A 23120-nucleotide genomic window follows, 5' to 3' on the forward strand; every position below is an offset into this window, starting at 1 on the left:
GGGTAATTCAAGCATTTGGGCTAATAGCCACTTATCAATGAATGAGTGCATACCATGTGTGTTTTTCTGTGATTGGGTTACCTCACTCAGGATGATATTTTCCAGTTCCATCCATTTGCCTATGAATTTCATAAAGTCATTGTTTTTGATAGCTGAGTAATATTCCATTGTGTAGATGTACCACATTTTCTGTATCCATTCCTCTGTTGAAGGGCATCTGGGTTCTTTCCAGCTTCTGGCTATTATAAATAAGCCTGCAATGAACATAGTGGAGCACGTGTCTTTTTTATATGTTGGGGCATCTTTTGGGTATATGCCCAAGAGAGGTATAGCTGGGTCCTCAGGTAGTTCAATGTCCAATTTTCTGAGGAACCTCCAGACTGATTTCCAGAATGGCTGTACCAGTCTGCAATCCCACCAACAATGGAGGAGTGTTCCTCTTTCTCCACATTCTCACCAGCATGTGCTGTCACCTGAGTTTTTGATCTTAGCCATTCTCACTGAGGTGAAATCTCAGGGTTGTTTTGATTTGCATTTCCCTTATGACTAAAAATGTTGAACATTTCTTTAGGTGCTTCTCAGCCATTTGGCATTCCTCAGCTGTGAATTCTTTGTTTAGCTCTGAACCCCATTTTTTAATAGGGTTATTTGTCTCCCTGCAGTCTAACTTTTTGAGTTCTTTGTATATTTTGGATATAAGGCCTCTATCTATTGTAGGATTGGTAAAGATCTTTTCCCAATCTGTTGGTTGCCGTTTTGTCCTAACCACAGTGTCCTTTGCCTTACAGAAGCTTTGCAGTTTTATGAGATCCCATTTGTCGATTCTTGATCTTAGAGCATAAGCCATTGGTGTTTTGTTCAGGAAATTTTCTCCAGTGCCCATGTGTTCGAGATTCTTCCCCACTTTTTCTTCTATTAGTTTGAGTGTATCTGGTTTGAAGTCGAGGTGCTTGATCCACTTGGACTTAAGCTTTGTACAGGGTGATAAGCATGGATCGATCTGCATTCTTCTACATGTTGACCTCCAGTTGAACCAGCACCATTTGCTGAAAATGCTATCTTTTTTCCATTGGACGGTTTTGGCTCCTTTGTCAAAAATTAAGTGACCATAGATGTGTGGGTTCATTTCTGGGTCTTCAATTCTATTCCACTGGTCTATCTGCCTGTCTCGGACCAATACCGTACAGTTTTTATCACTATTGCTCTGTAATACTGCTTGAGTTCAGGGATAGTGATTCCCCCTGAAGTCCTTTTATTGTTGAGGATAGCTTTAGCTATCCTGGGTTTTTTGTCATTCCAGATGAATTTGCAAATTGTTCTGTCTAACTCTATGAAGAATTGGATTGGTATTTTGATGGGGATTGCATTGAATCTGTAGATCGCTTTTGGTAAAATGGCCATTTTTACTATATTAATCCTGCCAATCCATGAGCATGGGAGATCTTTCCATCTTCTGAGATCTTCAATTTCTTTCTTCAGAGGCTTGAAGTTCTTATCATACAGATCTTCACTTGCTTGGTTAAAGTCACACTGAGGTATTTTATATTCTTTGGGACTGTTATGAAGGGTGTCATTTCCCTAATTTCTTTCTCGGCTTGTTTCTGTTTTGTGTAGAGGAAGGCTACTGATTTATTTGAGTTAATTTTATAACCAGCCACTTTGCTCAAGTTGTTTATCAGCTTTTGTAGTTCTCTGGTGGAACTTTTGGGATCACTTAAATATACTGTCATATCATCTGCAAATAGTGATATTTTGACTTCTTCCTTTCCAATCTCTATCCCCTTGATCTCCTTTTGTCGTCTGATTGCTCTGGCTAGAACTTCAAGAACTATAGTGAATAAGTAGGGAGAGAGGGGCAGCCTTGTCTAGTCCCTGATTTTAGTGGGATTGCTTCAAATTTCTCTCCATTTAGTTTAATGTTAGCTACTGGTTTGCTGTATATGGCTTTTACTATGTCTACGTATGGGCCTTGAATTCCTATTCTTTCCAGGACTTTTGTCATGAAGGGGTTTTGAATTTTGTCCTTTTTTTTTTCCAGAGCTGGGGACCGAACCCAGGGCCTTGCGCTTGCTAGGCAAGCGCTCTACCACCACTGAGCTAAATCCCCAACCCCTTGAATTTTGTCAAATGCTTTCTCAGCATCTAATGAAATGATCATGTGGTTTTGTTCTTTCAGTTTGTTTATAGAATGGATTATGTTGATGGTTTTCCATATATTAAACCATCCCTGCATGCCTGGGATGAAGCCTACTTGTCATGGTGGATGATTGTTTTGATGTGCTTTGGATTTAGTTTGCCAGAATTTTATTGAGTATTTTCGCATCGATGTGCATAAGGGAAATTGGTCTGAAGTTCTCTTTCTTTGTTGGGTCTTTGTGTGGTTTAGGTATAAGAGTAATTGTGGCTTCATAGAAGGAATTCGGTAGTGCTCCATCTGTTTCAATTTTGTGGAATCGTTTGGATAGTAATTGGTATGAGGTCTTCTATTTTTGCAATCTTCATTGTGAAACCTACATGGTGAAGTTTTAAAGTTTTATTTCTATAAATGATTCCAAATTTTACATTCCTGGTAACTATCAAATTTAAACTTCTCAATTAAGTTTTCTTTCTTAAAAATGCCTATTTTATTATTTTTAACTATTTGTGTGCATGTGAATGCAGATGCCCACAGAGGCCAAAAAAGGACACTGGATACCTTGGAACTGTAGCAATGGGCAGTTGAGAACCCTGAGGGCTGAGAACTGAACTTGGGTCCTCTACAAGAGCAGTAGACACTCCTAATGTATGAGCCATTTCTTCAGCCCCTCAATTAAGTTTCCTTCTTTCATACAAACAGTTACTGAGATTCTGTTGTATATTAAACCCTGCTGGTTAAAACAGAGACAAGGACCAGCCAGACACAGTTGATCTTTCTCCCTGGAGCTTCTAGTTAAGAACAGAGAGACACAGTCAGTCCCCTCTGACACTACGGAAGCTATGCTAGCTCTGTAATCAGCAGCACTGAAGTGAATGTTTTCTCTTGGACAGCATCCAGTTAGCAATGAGATTGTGGAGTATCTGTAAAACTTTCAAAGTAGACATCAACGTTTTGACAATACTGTACACTACACTATTTCAGTCAGTTATTATGGTAGTTTGTTGTTTGCTGTGGTGGTGTTATGCCTGTGATTTATATTAATAGTCAAACCTGTCAATCTTATTATGTAAATTATCTTTAAAGGGACTACAGTTTCAGAGAGATGGCATAAAAACAACTTGGTTCTGTCCAGATACTAATAAAGTCAGTCTTAAATTCTTATTTTGATCTAAATATTTCGTCCATTCATATTTCAACAGAGAGACTATTATTTGGCTCCTGATTGCCCTAGGATATGACCGTTGCTAAGAGACCCCAATCGCCACCCATTCTGTTAAAATGCCTTTCACTATTTCCCACTATGTCCCCTCTTGCTTGCCTTAGAAATGCTAGAGCAGGGGTGATCCTTGCCACCACCAACATTTCAATCATTATTATTTGACCTTTCCTCCCCTATCAGTCCACAGAAATGCTCAGAAATGAGCACCAGTGAACAACACAGTATAAATGGGAATGAACAAAGGATTACAAAACCTTTGGGTGCTCAAGTCCTTCATATTAACCAAGCTGCACAACAATTTTTGTGTTTTTTTAAATCAGTCAAGCATGCTAATAAAAAGATAAAGGGATAACAAATTATTTTTTCTGAGAATGTCCAAGGCCCAGGTAAAACTCAAATCAATGATAGTCTCAAAACTGCCATGCTGACCACTGGGTTCATGCTTATAAGTCATATAACTTACCAAATGTGTGCTAACACGTGTTTGCCACATGTCAACTTGCTTTGGTGTAAGATCAGGAATTGAGAGGCCTAACCTGGACGCCAAGGCCTCAACATAACCTGCAAGGCTTTAAGAGAACAAGAGAAGGAGAAAGTTTAAAGAGACACGCAAGTGTCTGCAAAAAGTAAAAACCAATCACTGCAAAAAGAAACGAGAGTCCGTCCCTGTGCTCACGCTAGACAGGGAAATTACAGCTTCCATTTTATTATGTGTAGATGACTCTGGCTTAAAACATTTCAAATTCATATTTGATACACAGTGACTAAGAGCATTTAATTTTTATCATTACTTTAAGAGAGCAATCATGGTATATGATATATACAAATATATGTGTGTGTATATATATAATACTAAAATTGCTGTACCCCAAACTTAATGCAAATGTTTGAACATATAATTTGATTTAATAATTATGATCAGAAAGTAACAGTTTTTTAAATTTATTAGACTAGTGTGGGATGATGTCACAGGTAAGGCAGGTACAAGATAGAAAGAGGCCTATCATTGGACGAGAAGGAAGGATAGGTGGGAGAAATGTTTGAAGGACCTGGGCTCTTTTTGGTTGGGAGACTTTTAATGACTGCTTCTATTTCTTTAGGAGTTATGGGGTTGTTTAACTGGTTTATCTGTTCCTGATTTAACTTTGGTACCTGGTGTCTCTCTAGGAAATTGTCCATTTCCTGCAGATTTTCACGTTATGTTTAATATAGGCTTTCATAGTAGGATCTGATGATTTTTTGAATTTCTTCTGATTCTGTTGTTATGTCTCCCTTTTCATTTCTGATTTTGTTAATTTGGACACACTCTGTATCCTCTGGTTAGTCTGGCTAAGGGTTTATCTATCTTGTTGATTTTCTCAAAGAACCAACTTTTGGTTCTGTTGATTCTTTGTATGGTCCTTTTGTTTCTACTTGGTTGACTTCAGCTCTGAGTTTGATTATTTCCTGCCTTCTACTCCTCCTGGGTGTATTTGCTTCTTTTTGTTCTGGAGATTTTAGGTGTGCTGTCAAGCTGCTGACATATGCTCTCTCCTGTTTCTTTCTGCAGGCACTCAGCGCTATGAGTTTTCCTCTTAACACAGCTTTCATTGTGTCCCATAAGTTTGGGTATGTTGTACCTTCATTTTCATTAAATTCTAAAAAGTTTTTAATTTCTTTCTTTATTTCTTCCTTGACCAGGTTATCATTGAGTAGAGTACTGTTCAATTTCCACGTATATATGGGCATTCTTCCCTTATTGTTATTGAAGACCAGTTTTAGGCCGTGGTGGTCCGATAGCACACATGGAATTATTTCTATCTTTCTGTACCTGTTGAGGCCCGTTTTTTGAGCAATTATATGGTCAATTTTGGAGAAAGTACCATGAGGAGCTGAGAAGAAGGTATATCCTTTTGCTTTAGGGTAGAATGTTCTATAAATATCTGTTAAGTCCATTCAGTTCATGACTTCTCTTAGTCTGTCTATGTTTCTGTTTAATTTCTGTTTCCGTGATCTGTCCATTGATGAGAGTGGGGTGTTGAAATCTCCTATTATTATTGTGCGAGGTGCAATGTGTGCTTTGAGTTTTAGTAAGGTTTCTTTTATGTAGGTAGGTGCCCTTGTATTTGGAGCATAGATATTTAGGATTGAGAGTTCATCTTGGTGGATTTTTCCTTTGATGAATATGAAGTGTCCTTCCTTATCTTTTTTGATGACTTTTAATTGAAAATTGATTTTATTTGATATTAGAATGGCTACTCCAGCTTGCTTCTTCTGACCATTTGCTTGGAAAGTTGTTTTCCAGCCTTTCACTCTGAGGTAGTGTATGTCTTTGTCTCTGAGGTGTGTTTCCTGTAGGCAGCAGAATGCAGGGTCCTCACTGTGTATCCAGTTTGTTAATCTATGTCTTTTTCTTGGGGAGTTGAGACCATTGATGTTGAGAGATATTAAGGAATAGTGATTATTGCTTCCTGTTATAGTCATATTTGGATGTGAGATTATGTTTGTGTGCTTTTCTTCTCTTTGTTTTGTTGCCAAGACGATTAGTTTCTTGTTTCTTCTAGGGTGTAGCTTGCCTCCTAATGTTGGGCTTTACCGTTTGTAATCCTCTGCAGCTGGATTTGTAGAAAGATATTGTGTAAATTTGGTTTTGTCATGGAATATCTTGGTTTCTCCATCTATGTTAATTGAGAGTTTTGCAGGATACAGTAGCATGGGCTGGCATTTGTGTTCTCTTAGGGTCTGTATGACATCTGTCAAGGATCTTTTGGTTTTCATAGTCTCTGGCGAAAAGTCTGGTGTGATTCTGATAGGTCTGTCTTTATATGTTACTTGACCTTTTTCCCTTACTGCTTTTAATATTCTTTCTTTGTTTTGTGCAGTTGGTGTTTTGACTATTATGTGACGGAAGGAGTTTCTTTTTCAGTCCAATCTATTTGGAGTTCTGTAGGCTTCTTGTTTGTTTATGGGCATCTCTTTCTTCAGGTTAGGGAAGTTTTCTTCTATGATTTTGTTGAAGATATTTACTGGTCCTTTGAGCTGGGAGTCTTCACTCTCTTCTATACCCATTATCCTTAGGTTTTCTTCTCATTGAGTCCTGGATTTCCTGTATGTTTTGGACCAGTAGCTTTTTCCATTTTCCATTATCTTTGACAGTTGAGTCGATGATTTCTATGGAATCTTCTGCTCCTGAGATTCTCTCTTCTATCTCTGGTATTCTGTTGGTGAAGCTTGTATTTACGGCTCCTTGTCTCTTCTTTTTCTTGTTTTTTGGAGCTGGGGACCGAACCCAGGGCCTTGTGCTTGCTAGGCAAGCGCTCTACCACTGAGCTAAATCCCCAACCCCTTCCTTTTCTTTTCTTTTGGTTTTCTATATCCAGGGTTGTTTCCATGTGTTCTTTCTTGATTGCTTCTATTTCCATTTTTAATTCCTTCAACTGTTTGATTGTGTTTTCCTTGAATTCTTTCAGGGATTTTTGTGATTCCTCTCTGTAGGCTTCTACTTGTTTATTTATGCTTTACTGTCTTTCTCTAAGGGAGTTCTTTATGTCTTTCTTGAAGTCCTCCAGCATCATGATCAAATATGATTTTGAAACTAGATCTTGCTTTTCTGGTGTGTTTGGATATTCCGTGTTTGCTTTGGTGGGAGAATTGGGCTCCAATGATGCCATGTAGTCTTGGTTTCTGTTGCTTGGGTTCCTGCGATTGCCTCTCACCATCAGATTATCTCTAGTGTTACTTTGTTCTTTTATTTCTGACAGTGGCTAAACTGTCCTATAAGCCTGTGTGTCAGGGGTGCTGTAGACCTGTTTTCCTGTTTTCTTTCAGCCAGTTATGGGGACAGAGTGTTCTGCTTTTGGGCGTGTAGTTTTTCCTATCTACAGGTCTTCAGCTGTTCCTGTGGGCCTGTGTCCTGAGTTCACTAGGCAGGTTGCTTGGAGTAGGAAGATTTGTCTTACCTGTGGTCCCGAGGCTCAAGTTTGCTCGTGGGGTGTTGCTTATGAGCTCTCTGTGGGGGCAGCATCCAGGACGATCTGCGCTGCCCTTTCCAGGAGCTTCCGTGCACCAGGGTTCCAGATGGCGTTTGGAGTTTTCCTCTGGAATCAGTAATGTGGGCAGAGTGCAGTCTCTTCTGGTTTCTCAGGCGTGTCTGCCTCTCTGAAGGTTTAGCTCTCCCTCCCATGGTATTTGGGTGCAGAGAACTGTTTATCTGGTCGGTCCCTTCAGGTTCCAGCTGTGTCTCAGATGCAGGGGACCTGCTGCTGCTGTGCCCTTATCCAAGGGAACCCAGAGGCCGTATACAGTTTCCTTTTAGGCCAGGGATGTGGGCAGGGGTGGGCAGTGTTGGTGGTCTCTTCCGTTCTGCAGTCTCAGGAGTGCCCACCTGTCCAGGCGGTGAGGTCTCTCTCCCACGGGGTTTGGGAGCAGGGAGCTGCTTCGGGCAGGGATCCGCGGGTTTGGGAATCCCACTAAGAACCCACCACATGGTTTTTTAATAATGCAGTTGTGGTTTTGGACATTGGATTACCATATTCCAGTGTTGTGACTTATGTACCCACACACACTGAGAACATTCATGAGAATAATTTTTTGGATTTTAGCTTTATTAACAAATGCTTCTCTTCTGCAACTTCTTCTAGCTCTGCACACTCACAATGAGGGTATTTCTAACTGTGTTATCTTACTAGCCTGTTATCTTTCTAAATTGGGGAGTAGAGAATGGTGCAGCTCCATAGAGTATATTTTATTTTAACTTTGTTTATTTTTATCTGATCCAATTAAGATATAATTGCCCACCTAGACATACAAAGCCCTGTACACATCCATCCCTTAAGATTATTCATAAGAACCTGTAAATGTGCAGAGAGGAATCTTAACATCATCCTCCATGTTCTCTGTGCTGCCTCTTCTCTTTAACTTTAGATCTGAACAAATGTACTTAAATAATCTAAAGTGTGCTGGTTAATAGTTTGATCATTTAACCACCAACTCTTTCAACTTTGTTAAACTTTGCTTTATACATTTAAGTGATTCATAGTTTTTGGAATGGGCTTTATGAGAACTTAATTGGTTTGTTTGAAATGTTGTACAAATCATACAAATAAATGGAAAAGCTGAGTATATTTCTGTTATTTAGCCATTGTGGATGAAACTACTTCAGGTAAAAGAGCATCAACTATCCCAGGACTCCACCCACAAGAGAAGAAAGACGCTTCGCTTTTCAGAATGCCCGAATCTATCACATCAAAAAAGCAGACTGTGCCTCCCCAACAACATCCCAGTAAAACCACTGGGAATCAGGATGAGCCTGAACTTAGACTATCCAAACAATCTTCAGAAACAAGACAACTCTCAAGTGGGCTCATCAGTGATTCCCTGGGACTTCAGGAACCACAACTAAAGATTCATGATTCCAAGTCTAAATCACCTTCCTTGAAGAGTACTCCAAGTAGCAGTAAATTACTGGATGAAGGTGAGACTTCTATCTCAGAAAGCCAGAAGCTGGATATGAGAAAGGCATCCAGCCCTCTACAGCCTACTCCAAGTATCAGTAAATTACTGGAAGAAGGTGAGACTTCTATCTCAGAACGCCAGAAGCTGGATATGAGAAAGACATCCAGCCCTCTACAGCCTACTCCAAGTATCAGTAAATTACTGGAAGAAGGTGAGACTTCTATCTCAGAACGCCAGAAGCTGGATATGAGAAAGACATCCAGCCCTCTACAGCCTACTCCAAGTAGAAGTAAATTACTGGAAGAAGATGAGACTTCTATCTCAGAACGCCAGAAGCTGGATATGAGAAAGACGTCCAGCACTGTACAGCCTACTCCAAGTAGAAGTAAATTACTGGATGAAGGTGAGACTTCTATCTCAGCACGCCAGAAGCTGGATATGAGAAAGACGTCCAGCACTGTACAGCCTACTCCAAGTAGAAGTAAATTACTGGATGAAGGTGAGACTTCTATCTCAGCACGCCAGAAGCTGGATATGAGAAAGACATCCAGCCCTCTACAGCCTACTCCAAGTAGAAGTAAATTACTGGATGAAGGTGAGACTTCTATCTCAGAACGCCAGAAGCTGGATATGAGAAAGACATCCAGCCCTCTACAGCCTACTCCAAGTAGAAGTAAATTACTGGATGAAGGTGAGACTTCTATCTCAGGACGCCAGAAGCTGGATATGAGAAAGACGTCCAGCACTGTACAGCCTACTCCAAGTAGAAGTAAATTATTGGATGAAGGTGAGACTTCTATCTCAGAACGCCAGAAGCTGGCTATGAGAAAGACGTCCAGCACTGTACAGCCTACTCCAAGTAGAAGTAAATTACTGGAAGAAGGTGAGACTTCTATCTCAGAACTCCAGAAGCTGGATATGAGAAAGACGTCCAGCACTGTACAGCCTACTCCAAGTAGAAGTAAATTATGGGATGAAGGTGAGACTTCTATCTCAGAACGCCAGAAGCTGGATATGAGAAAGACGTCCAGCCCTCTACAGCCTACTCCAAGGAGAAGTAAATTACTGGAAGAAGGTGAGACTTCTATCTCAGATCGCCAGAAGCTGGATATGAGAAAGACGTCCAGCACTGTACAGCCTACTCCAAGTAGAAGTAAATTACTGGAAGGAGGTGAGACTTCTATCTCAGAACGCCAGAAGCTGGATATGAGAAAGACGTCCAGCACTGTACAGCCTACTCCAAGGAGAAGTAAATTACTGGAAGAAGGTGAGACTTCTATCTCAGAACGCCAGAAGCTGGATATGAGAAAGACGTCCAGCACTGTACAGCCTACTCCAAGTAGAAGTAAATTATTGGATGAAGGTGAGACTTCTATCTCAGAACGCCAGAAGCTGGATATGAGAAAGACGTCCAGCCCTCTACAGCCTACTCCAAATAGAAGTAAATTACTGGAAGAAGGTGAGACTTCTATCTCAGATCGCCAGAAGCTGGATATGAGAAAGACGTCCAGCACTGTACAGCCTACTCCAAGTAGAAGTAAATTACTGGAAGGAGGTGAGACTTCTATCTCAGAACGCCAGAAGCTGGATATGAGAAAGACGTCCAGCACTGTACAGCCTACTCCAAGGAGAAGTAAATTACTGGAAGAAGGTGAGACTTCTATCTCAGAACGCCAGAAGCTGGATATGAGAAAGACGTCCAGCACTGTACAGCCTACTCGAAGTAGAAGTAAATTACTGGATGAAGGTGAGACTTCTATCTCAGAACGCCAGAAGCTGGATATGAGAAAGACGTCCAGCACTGTACAGCCTACTCGAAGTAGAAGTAAATTACTGGAAGAAGGTGAGACTTCTATCTCAAAACGCCAGAAGCTGGCTATGAGAAAGACGTCCAGCACTGTACAGCCTACTCCAAGTAGAAGTAAATTACTGGAAGAAGGTGAGACTTCTATCTCAGAACGCCAGAAGCTGGATATGAGAAAGACGTCCAGCACTGTACAGCCTACTCCAAGTAGAAGTAAATTACTGGAAGAAGGTGAGACTTCTATCTCAGAACGCCAGAAGCTGGATATGAGAAAGACATCCAGCCCTCTACAGCCTACTCCAAGTATCAGTAAATTACTGGAAGAAGGTGAGACTTCTATCTCAGAACATCAGAAGCTGGATATGAGAAAGACATCCAGCCCTCTACAGCCTACTCCAAGTAGAAGTAAATTACTGGATGAAGGTGAGACTTCTATCTCAGAACATCAGAAGCTGGATATGAGACAGACGTCCAGCACTGTACAGCCTACTCCAAGTATAAGTAAATTACTGGATGAACGTGAGACTTCTATCTCAGCACGCCAGAAGCTGGATATGAGAAAGACATCCAGCCCTCTACAGCCTACTCCAAGTAGAAGTAAATTACTGGAAGAAGATGAGACTTCTATCTCAGCACGCCAGAAGCTGGATATGAGAAAGACATCCAGCCCTCTACAGCCTACTCCAAGTAGAAGTAAATTACTGGAAGAAGATGAGACTTCTATCTCAGCACGCCAGAAGCTGGATATGAGAAAGACATCCAGCCCTCTACAGCCTACTCCAAGTAGAAGTAAATTACTGGAAGAAGATGAGACTTCTATCTCAGCACGCCAGAAGCTGGATATGAGAAAGACATCCAGCCCTCTACAGCCTACTCCAAGTAGAAGTAAATTACTGGAAGAAGATGAGACTTCTATCTCAGCACGCCAGAAGCTGGATATGAGAAAGACATCCAGCCCTCTACAGCCTACTCCAAGTAGAAGTAAATTACTGGAAGAAGATGAGACTTCTATCTCAGCACGCCAGAAGCTGGATATGAGAAAGACATCCAGCCCTCTACAGCCTACTCCAAGTAGAAGTAAATTACTGGAAGGAGGTGAGACTTCTATCTCAGAACATCAGAAGCTGGCTATGAGAAAGACGTCCAGCACTGTACAGCCTACTCCAAGTAGAAGTAAATTACTGGAAGAAGGTGAGACTTCTATCTCAGAACATCAGAAGCTGGATATGAGAAAGACGTCCAGCCCTCTACAGCCTACTCGAAGTAGAAGTAAATTACTGGATGAAGGTGAGACTTCTATCTCAGAACGCCAGAAGCTGGCTATGAGAAAGACGTCCAGCACTGTACAGCCTACTCCAAGTAGAAGTAAATTACTGGAAGAAGGTGAGACTTCTATCTCAGAACATCAGAAGCTGGATATGAGAAAGACGTCCAGCCCTCTACAGCCTACTCCAAGTAGAAGTAAATTACTGGATGAAGGTGAGACTTCTATCTCAGAACGCCAGAAGCTGGATATGAGAAAGACGTCCAGCACTGTACAGCCTACTCCAAGTAGAAGTAAATTATTGGATGAAGGTGAGACTTCTATCTCAGGACATCAGAAGCTGGATATGAGAAAGACGTCCAGCACTGTACAGCCTACTCCAAGGAGAAGTAAATTACTGGAAGAAGGTGAGACTTCTATCTCAGAACGCCAGAAGCTGGATATGAGAAAGACGTCCAGCACTGTACAGCCTACTCCAAGTAGAAGTAAATTATTGGATGAAGGTGAGACTTCTATCTCAGGACATCAGAAGCTGGATATGAGAAAGACGTCCAGCACTGTACAGCCTACTCCAAGAAGAAGTAAATTACTGGAAGAAGGTGAGACTTCTATCTCAGAACGCCAGAAGCTGGATATGAGAAAGACGTCCAGCACTGTACAGCCTACTCCAAGTAGAAGTAAATTACTGGAAGAAGGTCAGACTTCTATCTCAGAACGCCAGAAGCTGGCTATGAGAAAGACGTCCAGCACTGTACAGCCTACTCCAAGTAGAAGTAAATTACTGGAAAAAGGTGAGACTTCTATCTCAGAACGCCAGAAGCTGGCTATGAGAAAGACGTCCAGCACTGTACAGCCTACTCCAAGTATCAGTAAATTATTGGATGAAGGTGAGACTTCTATCTCAGAACGCCAGAAGCTGGATATGAGAAAGACGTCCAGCACTGTACAGCCTACTCGAAGTAGAAGTAAATTACTGGAAGAAGATGAGACTTCTATCTCAGAACGCCAGAAGCTGGATATGAGAAAGACGTCCAGCACTGTACAGCCTACTCCAAGTAGAAGTAAATTACTGGAAGAAGATGAGACTTCTATCTCAGAACACCAGAAGCTGACTATGAGAAAAACATCCAGCAGTCTACAGCCTGTTGCATATAAGAAAGAATCTACAGTCGGCACCTTAGGTTAGTACCATATGCCTAAGTCAGGACTTAGGTTCCTGAGCACTTCATTTCGCACAGCAATGAGCAGCATGAGTTGTTCCCTGAATACTTAAACATTTTTCCTAAATAGTTAACTTTTTTGTTGTCAGCCTGTGTAACCACTACTTTTGATATGCAGACCAGCACATCCTATTCTGTGATTTTAATGATAATTCTGGAAAAGGTGGAGACAGATGGATCTTTAGAGCTTGCTGACTAGACAGTTTAGTCTAAACAAAGATCTCTATGCCAGTTAAGAAGACCCTGTTTCAAAAACCATGGCCAACAGCCTATGAGGAAGAAGCCCCAAGGTCGATCATAGACCTCCACATTCATGGGCACACATGTCCACATACAATCCTACAACATGTGCATGTGCACGTGTGTGCACACACACAGACACACACACAGACACACACACACAGACACACAGACACACACACATACACACACACAAAGGTGGGGGAGGGAGAGGGAGAGAGAGAGAAAGAGAGAGAAGAAATATAGGAAATAGGTGCATTTTTCTTCGGTAAGATTTTTTTTTGTAATATATTACAATATATAAGAAATTGGTGAAATTTTTGTTTAGAGTCCTACAATTCAAATATGTGAAGATATTCCTGGTATGCCAGGTCAAGTATTTTTTTGTGGATGGAAAATATAATAAAAGAATGATTAATACGATACATCTTAGGAACCTTACGCTGTAAGGCCCTCATCAAAGATAATTCATATCTCTTTTTTTTGGTTCTACTTCCGTCACGGAAGCACCTTGTATGGAACTTAATTATGCACTTGTTATAGTCTGTTGAAGTTACTTTGTCATGTCTTTTCTCTTAAAAGAACTTTAAAACATACTCAGCAGTTAACACAGTAGTTAAAATAAGGATCACTGAAAAATAAGCGATTCATGCCATAACATGTAACTCGATAACTTAGTTGAAAAAAGAATTATGATCCATTATGAAGACTAGCGTTATTTATTGTGTACTACTTTGCTGCTATAACTGTGTGTTCAGTAAGAACTAAAGTCCTAGGTTTATAGAGTAGCAAACACTTAGTCAGTGGCTAAAAGAGGCCTTCACAAGCCAATGTCTACTTACCTGGCTTTATTAAATGAAATGATATCACCTTCCACTTCCAGATTGTGTTCTGTATGTATGGAGGAATGAAATCATTCATTTGGTATAAATAACTTCCTTAAAAATATTGTTAGTAATGGGAACTCTATGATATGTGACTGCCTCCATGATTAAATTAAAAAAAAATTAACCCTTTATTTAAAACTGATATTACATTCACAAATATAGTGTTACAAATATAGTGTAACTATTTCCAAATATTCTTCACCTGTTTTCTCTAGGTGTTAATATTTTATATGTCCATGGTATGATGGCCTGAATAATGAAATTGACATTGGTAAATCAACTTTTACTGGCTTTTGACCTTATTCAAATATTAATTGTCTCAGGAACATCCTTCTTCTGATCACAAACTGACCCAGGATTACACATTGCATGTAGTGGCTAAGTCATCTTCGTCTTTCATTCTAGAATGTCTTCTCAGTCTTTCATGATCTTGATACTAGAAGAGTAGTGACAATACAAAAATGTATATTTTCCTTGTATTTCTTTTTTTTTTTTTTTCGGAGCTGGGGACCGAACCCAGGGCCTTGCCCTTCCTAGGCAAGCGCTCTACCACTGAGCTAAATCCCCAACCCCCTTGTATTTCTTTATGCATAAATTCAGGTTATATATTTCTTACCTGAATATCATAGAAGTGATATCGTCCAATCATATATGTCCAAAGGATTTTATTATGTGGAAGTGTGTGCTCAAAGCATAGCAGGTACAATTTATGGGAGAGTAAAGAACTCTTAAAAATGTGAGTGGAGTTCTGGAATTTAAACAAAACATGTCGATGCTTTGATGTCTTGGACATCTAAACTGTGTTTGAATCAGGAACAAGCAGCCTGGGCCACATTTCTCCACATAGGAATTTGTGGAATTTTAACAGTTTTATGTATGATCTAAAAGAAAAAAAAGTATAAGATAACAGAAAGAGCAAACCCTTCTGCAAGGTGATGAGTAGATGAGACTGTTATCAGATTATTCAGGGTTTTAGGTACCAGCTGTGCACGGTGTAACCCTATCACTCAGGAGGTCGAGCTATGTCTATGAATTCAAGGCCAGCCTGGCTATGCAGAGGGTGCTAGTGAGTCTAAGAGGCACATGAGATTTTATCTCAAAATGTATCAAATAAAAACAGCAACAAAACCGCTTTGGCAATCATTAATGCTATATATATAACCATTCTACTTTCTGTGTATCTAGACAATATCCATGAGGCTATCAGTAAACTCCGAGGGGAGTACATTTCTCCAGAAGAACTCCAGTTCGCTTTATCCTCAGTAGGGATCACTTTATCAGATGACGACTTCCACAAGATTGTGCCGGAACTCACTCAAACTGGTGAGAACATGCTAACTTGAAACTTTTAAGAAAGTAAAATTTTTTTGGGAGGGGGGCTAAGAACCCGGGGGTGGGGTGGGGGAATTTCTCTTATTGAGGAACAGAATGGGCCATTCTGAAGATTAGTTAAAGACAAATACTGGGCTCAGCGGATAGAGCTCTCACTGATCAACTGGGAGGACCAGAGTTCAGATCCCGCTGACCCCCATAAAAGCTGAGCAGGCACGGTAGTGTGTGATCACAAGCCCACACTTGTGTACACACACATGTATGTGACCACCCATGAACATCACCACAGCACCTACACACTACATATACTTAGGATGAAGAAGAAACATAAAAGAGGAGAATGGGCAGACAAAAACCCTTGTGAAATCTGAGTTGCTGGACTGCTTTGGAAACGAGGCCTTGTTTCTGGTAACTCCTTATTGCTGTCCTCCCTGTGTCTTCTGCAGTGGGCCTAGGTGGCAAGGTCAGGGAGGTCAGGGAGTCAAACAAGGGTTGTAAAAATCTCTAATCTGGCAGCCTGGGTTTAAGGAGAACTGAAGATTCTGTGCATAGGAAGAATTTGCAGGTAGTGAACAAAGCAGCAGTTAGACCCACACGTTCTTTCTTCTAGTGTATTAGAGAATTGTCCTTATTAGTCACTAAGAATTATCCACCATGGAAGCTCATCCAGGGAGAAAAAGAAGAAACTTTTTCTTTGGAAAAAAAAAGTGACTCGTGAATGAAGTAACATTAAAAGTGAATGTCGGTGCCCCATGCCCGCCCCGACACGGTACCGAGAATCGGACGAAAGCCTGCGGGATTAAAGAAACACACACACACACAGGTTATTCGTGTCAAGCCAGAAGAGGAAGAGAGACTCTTGTAGCTTTATTCACCACTTATATACCCAAGTTCCCCAGGTAGAAAATATCTGGGAAGCACAGTGGGAAACCCTGGCTCATGACTTCCGTAACAAAAGACCGACTACATGACCTGAATTAATTAGGGAGAAATCCGAGAAGACCAGCCTAAATCTTAAGGACAAAGGCCAAGAAAGCAAAAGGCAGGAGCGAACTGACCACCACCCAGGTGTGGCCCAAGTGTGTCGGTTCCACATGCATCAGCCGGACTCAGCAGGGGTCAAATCTAGGAGGCTCTGACAAATCCCCCTATTTTATTTTTTTTATTAAGCAAGTCCCCCTATAATAATTTCAAGCAGCAGCCTGTCTTAGGTCACTTTGAGATAACAAGCTTCTTTCCTGTCATTGGAATATTCTGCCAGCCTCAGAATTTCCTGCCTTAGGTGAAGCCTGGTCCCAAAGAGTTGCCCGTCATCAGCTAACTGCTTCTTGTGAAGGCTGAGCCCAATTTGGACAGAAGGTTTGTCTCCTATCAAGGAGAACAACACCTGCTTAGTTGCTGCCCAGGACTGGAAGTGCTGTTTGCGCATGTGATAAGAAGCACAAGGGCCCTAGGGCCATAACATCAAGGGCTGTTGTCAAGCCGCTCCTGTAATAAAATTTAGAATTCCCAATTGTCAGCAACTACTCCAGAAAGTTCACCCACTGTGCTTGCCTAACAATAGATTGGGGGAGGGTAACTCCAGACACTGCAGACACAATGGCTGCAGCAGTAATGGCTGCTACAATAGCAGTGAAGATGCCAAAGTCTTTCCCAGGACAGTTCAGGATCAGCCATTCTTCTCTGGAATAACCGGCAGGCAATGGAACCATATCTGAGATCCGCACAACCAGGTCAGAGTTCCCTGGTCCACAGCAGCTTCACACAGATGGCATTCCTGTGAAGCTACAGACTGCAAAATGACAGCACCAGTCACTGCGGTGACAGCCACCAGGGGAATGAGGGGGGCAGGGGTAACAGCTAGAGTCCAGTCTTTTCTGGCAAGCAGCAGTGCACAGAGGGTTGGAGCTCAGGTCGCGGTGGGACGGGACATGCAGTGGCGGTAACAATGACTGCAGCAATGCCAGAATCTCTGTGATGACAAAAGATGAGGGGGAATCCTCCATCTTCCTCTAAGGGCACAGGAATGACTCCAGGGACCTGAACCATAAGAGCTGAATCTTGGTGTCAGCAGACAGGACAGCTGCTTTTTCTGGGGTCCTATTGGTGGAGATCACTGCTGGCTAAAGTATGCTCCTTGTTCCCACTAGTATCAGGATCATGATCTCCATCGGTACCGGATTCCATGGAGACAGGACGAACGCAACGTTCAGGAATCCAAATGGGTGCTCCAGCATCTCTAGGAAAAACACAAGCAGAACCCCTAACCCTAACTAAGACAGGGTCAGGTCCCTTCCTGAGGTCAAATCTTTCCAACGGACCAGACCTTCCTTATGTCTTATTCCTTTTCAATGTCTATCTGCTGCTGAACAATTATTCTTATCTACTAACAAAAAATTTAAAATATAGGTAATAAAGGAAAGTTTAGCAGGAGGGGAATTCTGGACCCCTGTTTTAGTTTTTTCAAAATAATTCTTAAGTGTTAAATGAGCTCTTTCTACTATGGCTTGTCCTTGAGGATTATAAGGAATGCTAGTCTTATGTACAATATCATAATCCTCACAAAATTTCTTAAAAGGCCCACTAGTATATGCTGGACCATTACCAGTTTCTAATTGTCGTGGGACTCCCATAAAGGCAAAGGCCTGTAAGCAGTGACTTAACATCTTTAATTTTCTCTCCACTATCATGTCCTAAATATTGATATGGGAAGTCCTTTTGGACCTTTTCAGGGGCAATCACTAACCCTGTAGCAGCCAAATTTTCTTATAAGTCAGCATATGCTGTCAGCAACTCCTTTTCATCTGGAGTCGCTATCAAAATATCATCCATGAAATGGACAATATAAATCTGTGGATATTTCTGCCTTAAAGGCTTTAGGGCAGAGGCTACATACACCTGACACATGGTAGGACTGTTGGCCATCCCCTGAGGTAACATGACCCAATGATAGCGATGAGAAGGCTCTTGAAAATTTATGGAAGGGATGCTAAAGGCAAATCTCTCACAGTCTTTAGGATCTAGTGGAATAGTAAAGAAACAATCCTTTAAATCAATAACCATCATATGCCAATTTTTAGGTATAGCTACAGGAGTAGGGAGACCAGGCTGAGTAGGTCCCATAGGTATCATAATTTTATTGATCTCCCTTAAATCTTGTAATAATTTCCACTTCCCAGATTTTTCTTAATCACAAAAATAGGTGCATTCCAAGGGGAAGTGGAAGGAACAATATGACCAGCTTCTAATTGTCCCTGTGCTAATTGATGAGCTGCCTCCAATTTTTCCTTGGATAAGGGCCACTGTGGAATTCACACCGGATCATTAGACTTCCAGGTGATGGGCAAAGGTTTAACATTCTGAGGCTTATTAACAGTGACCCTTAGGATAAATTTCCCAAGCCTGTTTTATCGCTTACACTACAAGGTTTGCCTTGTAAATTTCTGCCCAACCCTCCCCCTGAGAAGAGGCCTTGTTTCCTCATCACATTTTGTACAGGCTGAGTTGTCAGCACAGCTCCCATATCATTGAGCACATCTCATCATCCCCACAAATTGGTAGGTATTTGCTCTAAAACAAAAGGCTGAAACCATCCTTCATGTCCTTCCTCATCTCTCCATTTAAGAATCTTGCTACTTTTTAGAGGAGCTGTAGCTGTCCCCACTCCTTGTAGGGTGGAGTAAGATATCTCTAGCGGCCTGGTCTTTGGCCAGAAGGCTTTAGCTATTACAGTTGTATCAGTTCCAGTATCTAGGAGCCCATGCAGGGAGTGAGTGTGGGACGCTTCTCTAAGGAGGACATCCAAAATGTTCCACTAAGCCATCTCTCCAGCCCCTCACAAGCTTTATTTACCTAAACATAGAAATCCCTGAGCTGGCAGGGTGAGGCTCGGAGTTGAGAGTGAGCAAATGGAGTCTTCCTCTTTCCCTGAGGGTGTGCTATCAACTCCATTACCATTTCCAAAGAGCTGGGTGTGAGTCTACGGTTTTGTTTAGTTGTCTGAGGCAGAGCACTGAAAAGACAGTGAGTTGTCAGACATTCACTGTTTTCATGTAGAAAACTTGCCTCCGATAAAGCATTAAGTAATTTTAAAATTTGAGGGCTAGTAGTATCTAAAAAAAGAAAACTTTTTAACCAATTGTATACCATAAGCCACACATTGGCTATCAGTATATGAATTGAAAGCTTGATTTTTTTTTTAACATTTTAAAAACAGTGGCTACAGCACTTAATTTAATAATCTGTACTGAAGCAGGGGAAACTCAAGAGAATAAACAAGTGATCCAATCATACATGTAGCCTTTTCATTAGATGAACCACCTATAAATACAGTAAGCGCATTTCCTATGGGTTGCATGCACAAATTTACAGGAAATACAAAAGCATGCAAAGAGTGAAATTATCAATTGTGCCTGAAAAATTTGTATATGTAATAGGCCAAATATCAGTATTTTGTAATAACCAATTTAATTGCTGTTTGGAATAAGGTATGTTTCACCAGGTTTCTTTTTAAAATACTTCCATGTCTCTAGCCTACAATTCTGTGTTAACACAACTGAAGCTTTATCTCCAATGAAGAAAACAAAGGCCTAAGTCCTCTGGTAAGGTGAGGTACTTAGCCAACTAACATATCCTTAGAAGCTTCAAATTAGTTTCGAATATTAAAAAAGGAATATTGAATGTCTTCTGGAGCAACAGCTACTCCCTAAATATTGAAGCTCATTTTGAGAGCAAAGGTTTGTAGTAAAAATTTCCATATACACTGAAAGATTCAAAGTTCTAACTTCTTACATTGAAGAAGCGACAAAATTACATAATATGAGGCTATTAGCCCTTCTTTTGTAAAAATTTTTAATGATATCACTTCATGGGCTCTCTAAAATTATAAGCAAGCTCACGAAATGAAAACTCCTCACAATCGCCAGGACGTAAAGAAACTGCATAAAAAAAATCCTCTAAATCTATCTTGAAATGGCAGTTGGAGTAAGCAAACAGGCTGCAATGCTCTCACTAGTTCCAAAACCTCATCAATCCTTTGTAAATCCTCTAACAATCTCTACCTGTTTGATTTTTTTCTTAATTACAAATAAGTTTGAGTTAGTCAATGTAACACTGGCAATCCTTAATCACAATCCCTAAGTTCTCCTTGTAGCACCAGAGCACAACCACAACTTAGGAAAGTCACCTGAGTTCTGAGTACTTGACTAGGCAGCTGTCCTTGGGACAGTGGAATTAGCATTTAAATACAGATAACTCCAGGGGAAACCACAACTTGAAAGCAAAACTCAACCTCCAACAAACAATCTAGTCTCCAAAATCCAGTCTCCAAAACTCCAAGTCTGTCCTTCATGCTACAAAGTTTGACTGCCAATTCCTACATATGAACACACAATGGTGCGGTCTCCAATACCTCAACAAAGAGGCATTGCCCTAAAATCTTTTAGAACCCTGGTTTCTAGGATAAGAGTTCCATAAAAATATTATCTCAATTTAGACCTGTTTCCCTAGGTTGGCTCATGCTGCATGTTGTCTAGAATGACTCCATCCAAATGACCAGTTTTATGCCAACTTTGTTACCACTGTTACACTTTTTAAAACCATATCCAATAACTTAAAAGCCAATAGTCCATGACCAAGGCATGTAGAGCATATTTATACATTTAAAACCAATCAGAAACAAAATTGAAGTGGCTACACATATCTTTAATATTTAGACCAAACACCATTTTTACTTTTCTAGCTGTGATTTTAAGAGAAGCACCTTGTCATCTGCTAAGTCTAATAATCAGCTCATGCAGACGCTCACCCCCGGGCAGTTTCTCCAGCTCACCTAGGCTCCTAGCTACAGGTGCAGGGCTCCAAAGGCCGATTGAAACTGCTTTTTATTCATTTGTTCCCTTTTTTGAAACGAGTTAAAACCAAATCAAGGCAGATAAAGTTTTTACCATTTTTTCTTTTGAACATGAAACATAAAACACTTAGACAACGAGAAACAAAAACCACAGACATAAACTGACAGACATGGACAGCTTGGTGCACCAAGGACAGACAATACACATAGAGGGAAGAAACTAGATGGTATTCCACCAAAGGGACCAAGATATCCTACCTATGGAACCCAGAATCAGAAATAAGCATTTCTCCAATAGGAGCCAGCAGAGAGGCAGGACGTCTCCTGTCTTCCTTCTGTTCCTAGGAGAGCTCTGAAAAAGTTTCCTTCTCTTTCTCCAAAGCATCCGCGGAGAGTCCGGGAGGACTGTTTTTCTTAAACCCATTCATTCTCTCTCATGTCTAGGGTGTAAACTATCTCTAGTCGGGGTCCAAAGACTAAAACATAACTCTAAAATAGCACATATGCAAAAACACTTTACCATTACCTTGTCCCTTTTTTATTACAAGTTTTACTCATGCTAGCCCAAATCATCGAGGCCTTTTCTAGCCCATTTTACCCCAATACGTCCCTGCTTCTGTGCCGACTTCCCGGGATGTCCCGTCAGGAGACCTTGCCTTTCCCGATCTTGGATCACTGGATTCAAAGTTCAAATCTCGGTGGGACCTCCATTTGTTGGTGCCCCATGCTTGCACCGACACGGTACTGTGAATCGGACGAAAGCCTGCGGGATTAAAGAAACACACACAAACACAGGTTATTTATGTCAAGCCAGGAGAGGAAAAGAGAGAGACTCCTGTAGCTTTATTCACCACTTACATATCCAAGTTTCCCAGGTAGAAAATATCTGGGAAGCACAGTGGGAAACCCTGGCTCATGACTTCCGTAACAAAAGACCGACTACATGACCTGAATTAATTAGGGAGAAATCCGAGAAGACCAGCCTAAATCTTAAGGACAAAGGCCAAGAAAGCAAAAGGCAGGAGCGAACTGACCACCACCCAGGTGTGACCCAGGTGTGTCGGTTCCACATGTATCAGCCAGGCTCAGCAGGGGTCAAACGTAGGAGGCTCTGACAAGTGAATTTTCAGGATCTGTGCATAATTTCTTAGCTAATGCAAGTCAGAAGAAAATGTAATTTCAAAATGTATAAGGAGTGGATGCTAGTAAAGCTATTGAACTGTCTCTTATGCGTATCAGGGTTGAGTGATTACTATTGGAGGGATTCTATCTAAAACCTGGGAGTGAACTGGACCTCTAAATCCCAGGAGTGCTGTGTGGTACATGGTCAGGGCTGCTTCATATTCTCAAGGTGTCTTAATGGATGCTGTGTCGGCTCACCTTTCACCTTGACTTAAAATTGACTCCCCAACTTCCTTGGTCCATCGATGTGCACTTTCCTTTCCCCTGTATCTGTCAAACCTTAGCATGTAACTCAGTCTTTCACTTATAACTATTAAAAAAAAAACAACAAGGACTTCGTCTTATTTATAGTTTATGGCACTAATATGCCCCCAATGGCTGTTAAAATTATATGTAATATATGTATATATATCAGACTTATTTAACTACATATTTATAATATATCTGTGTATATACCTATCATATATAATTTATATATAACATGCATGCAACAACAATTAGTAAACAAAAGAGACCATGAATTTGAAGGAGAGCAGGGAGGAGTCTATGAG

At 41.0% G+C, this 23120-nt stretch overlaps 1 protein-coding gene across 7 annotated transcripts in view; it reads left to right on the plus strand.

Moving 5' to 3' along the window:
- The window catches only part of Efcab3 (EF-hand calcium binding domain 3), a 492651-nt gene that overhangs the window by 48349 nt on the left and 421182 nt on the right, over positions 1-23120 (plus strand). For all 7 annotated transcript variants that reach the window (XM_039086129.2, XM_039086123.2, XM_039086125.2 and 4 more), the window contains exons 11-12: positions 8473-13038; positions 15390-15527. In XM_039086129.2, the coding sequence (XP_038942057.1) occupies positions 8473-13038; positions 15390-15527 (4704 nt within the window). The remainder of the gene's footprint in view (positions 1-8472; positions 13039-15389; positions 15528-23120) is intronic.

Source organism: Rattus norvegicus, chromosome 10, assembly GCF_036323735.1.
Source record: "Rattus norvegicus strain BN/NHsdMcwi chromosome 10, GRCr8, whole genome shotgun sequence".
NCBI classification, from domain to species: domain Eukaryota; kingdom Metazoa; phylum Chordata; class Mammalia; order Rodentia; family Muridae; genus Rattus; species Rattus norvegicus.